At 65.1% G+C, this 2,413-nt stretch overlaps 1 protein-coding gene across 1 annotated transcript in view; it reads right to left on the bottom strand.

Moving 5' to 3' along the window:
• ARID3A (AT rich interactive domain 3A (BRIGHT-like)) overlaps positions 1 to 2,408 on the bottom strand; it is a 37,536-nt gene extending 35,128 nt beyond the window's left edge. Inside the window, exon 1 of the mRNA XM_011964095.1 lies at positions 2,109 to 2,408. Within this exon, the coding sequence (XP_011819485.1) occupies positions 2,109 to 2,408 (300 nt within the window). The remainder of the gene's footprint in view (positions 1 to 2,108) is intronic.
• Positions 2,409 to 2,413: the final 5 nt, after the last annotated feature.

Below are 2,413 nucleotides of genomic sequence, written 5' to 3'. Positions count from 1 at the left end.
CCCTACACACAAGGCCCAGCCGGAGGCGGCACCAGGTCCCTACACACAAGACCCAGCTGGAGGCGGCACCAGGTCCCTACACACAAGGCCCAGCCCAGAGGCGGCACCAGGTCCCTACACACAAGACCCAGCCAGAGGCGGCACCAGGTCCCTACACACAAGACCCAGCCCGGAGGCGGCACCCGGCCCCTATGCACAAGCCAAACTTTAGTCTACCTCTCAGGGCCTCTGTGCAGTCCGTTCCCGGTACACCCAGGGGGCAGGTGTGGGGGGCTCAGGGGGCCGGGCACAAGGCGGGAGCTCCATGAATACCTGAGGCTGCTAGTGACACAGTGACTGCCTCCCTGCTCTGGCCTCAGTTTCCCCATCTTGGCTTCCCGCTGCAGAAAAATCCTGCATGGTACCTTCGACCCTGACCCGGGGCGTCGCCCAGACAAGCTGGACAGTGGCTTCTGCCTCCTGCCTTTGCTCTGGACACGCTGCGGGCTGTGGGGTCAGGGCGCCTGGCCCCTCGTCCCTGCCTTATCTGGGCCGGTCACCCCAAAACTCCCCCGTCAGCTTTGGGCCTTGGAGGCCGCGGCTGTCTGGGCAGCTCACGTGTCCAGGGTCAGGTCCACCTCTGACCCCCGAAGGACCGACTGAATGGGGGGACCTTGACCCTCCCTCTGGGTTTGGCTATAACCTTGCAGGGATGGAGGTCTCTGTCCAGCTCCTGCCGCCCCCCTAGCCCAGGGCTTGCTGTGGGCTGAGTCCCGGGCAGACAGCAAATACTGGGTGAATAAACAAATGAAATTAAAGAGAATCCACTCTCAACACGCTCATCTGTACCATCTTAAACCCAGAAAAGATCACAAGACCCCTTGTCCCAATGCTGAGCCTCTGTTTTCTCACTGACAAAATGGGACTCGCGGCGGTGTGGCCCGTGGAGTATCCCCTTCTGCAGGAGAGGGAAATTGAGTCCCGGAGCAGGGTGGAATCGGCAAGACGCGCCCCCTCCCCGAGTCCCCGCCGCAGCCCAGGCCATTCTCCCACACCGTGGCCGGCTTTCAGCTCTTTACTCTTTGTGAGTTTCCAGGCAGTTCTTAAGTCTCCTGAGGGTTGCTGGGGTTAGAGACGCCTCTTAAGCTACCAGGCACCCCTGGAGTCAGGAGCCCCGGGAGGCCCCACTGGGTGTCTGTGCTTTGGCCCCTCCTAGGAGGCTCCTCGGAGCGGATTCCGGAAGCCCAGGGAGCCCAGGGTTGAAGGGGCTGCCCCAAGGCGGGCATGTCCCAGCGTGTCCATCACCCACCTCCCTGCGGGAGCCCAGACCAGCCTCCAGCCCCAGGCGAGGAGGTGGTTCCCCGCAGCCGCACCCAGAGGTCAGGGCAGAGCCCAGCTGGCCGAGGGCTGGAATGTGAGCCTGGCCACCATCTGGTTTCCATCTGCCCGGCCCAGCACGGTCCAACTTCAAAGCATCCCCCGCCCGGCCACTTCCTCTGGCCTGGCCGCCTGCAGGGAAAGGCTGGAGCGGCCCCTACTTCCTCCTTCAGCTTGGGGTCCCTGAGACCCCCGCTTGCCGGCCCCGGCCTTAACCATCCACTCGGAACCTCACAGACCCTTTCTCCTGCATCTCCTGCAGTCACACCTGAGTCACCCCCAGGTCCCCTCGGCTGCCGGCTGCAGCCTGCAACCCCCCCATGGCTCTCCACAGATGCCAGGGGACGGAGGAGGCCTTGTCACCGCGTCACCAAGGCCCCGGCCTCTCTGCCCGCATCGCCCGCATGCCTGGTTCCTCCAGCCCACGCCCAGATCAGGCTGGCGCCAGCCTCTCCCTCTCACACCCGCCTTTCCCTCTCTGCCCCATCACCTCCAATACGGGGGCCGTGAAGCCCCCCACGTTTCTCCTGCCTGTCGGGCATGCCTCACAAATCCCATGTCAGAGCAATGAACAGCCGGCTGGTCGAGCCCACAGCCAGGAGGGAAGCACAGGGAGCACAGCCACCGCAGGAATCCCCCGCTCTCAACTCGACGTCCAGCTCAGCACACGCCCCGCGCGATGGGGGCCTTCGAAGGGCCCCAGTGGGCCTGGGAGCAGGTGCTCGGCCACCACACGGTACGCGTCCACTCACCTGCTTAAACTGCTCCTCATACGTCCAGTCCCCGTGGTCAGGCGGCTGCAGCTGCGGAGCTACGTGGGCCCCTCCGGTGTGGGCAGGGCCAGGCCCCGGCCGCTCCTGGCCCCCCAGCGCCCTGGGAACGCCATCGCCTCGGAAGGCCTGGGCTGGCTGGGCCTTTCGGGGGAACAGCGCTGTGGTGCCCAAGTTGGCAGGGCCTGGGGGCCCCAGCCCCTCCTCGTCCTCCTCCTCCTCCTCGTCCTCGTAATCCTCCTCCTCCTCCTCCTCCTCCTCCTCCCCGAGGTCTTCCTCCATCTCCT

The sequence above is a fragment of the Colobus angolensis genome, unplaced genomic scaffold, assembly GCF_000951035.1.
Source record: "Colobus angolensis palliatus isolate OR3802 unplaced genomic scaffold, Cang.pa_1.0 Scaffold64, whole genome shotgun sequence".
NCBI classification, from domain to species: Eukaryota; Metazoa; Chordata; class Mammalia; order Primates; family Cercopithecidae; genus Colobus; species Colobus angolensis.
The sequence above is the reverse complement of the archived record's forward strand: the minus strand, read 5'-3'. Positions and strand labels throughout refer to the sequence as shown.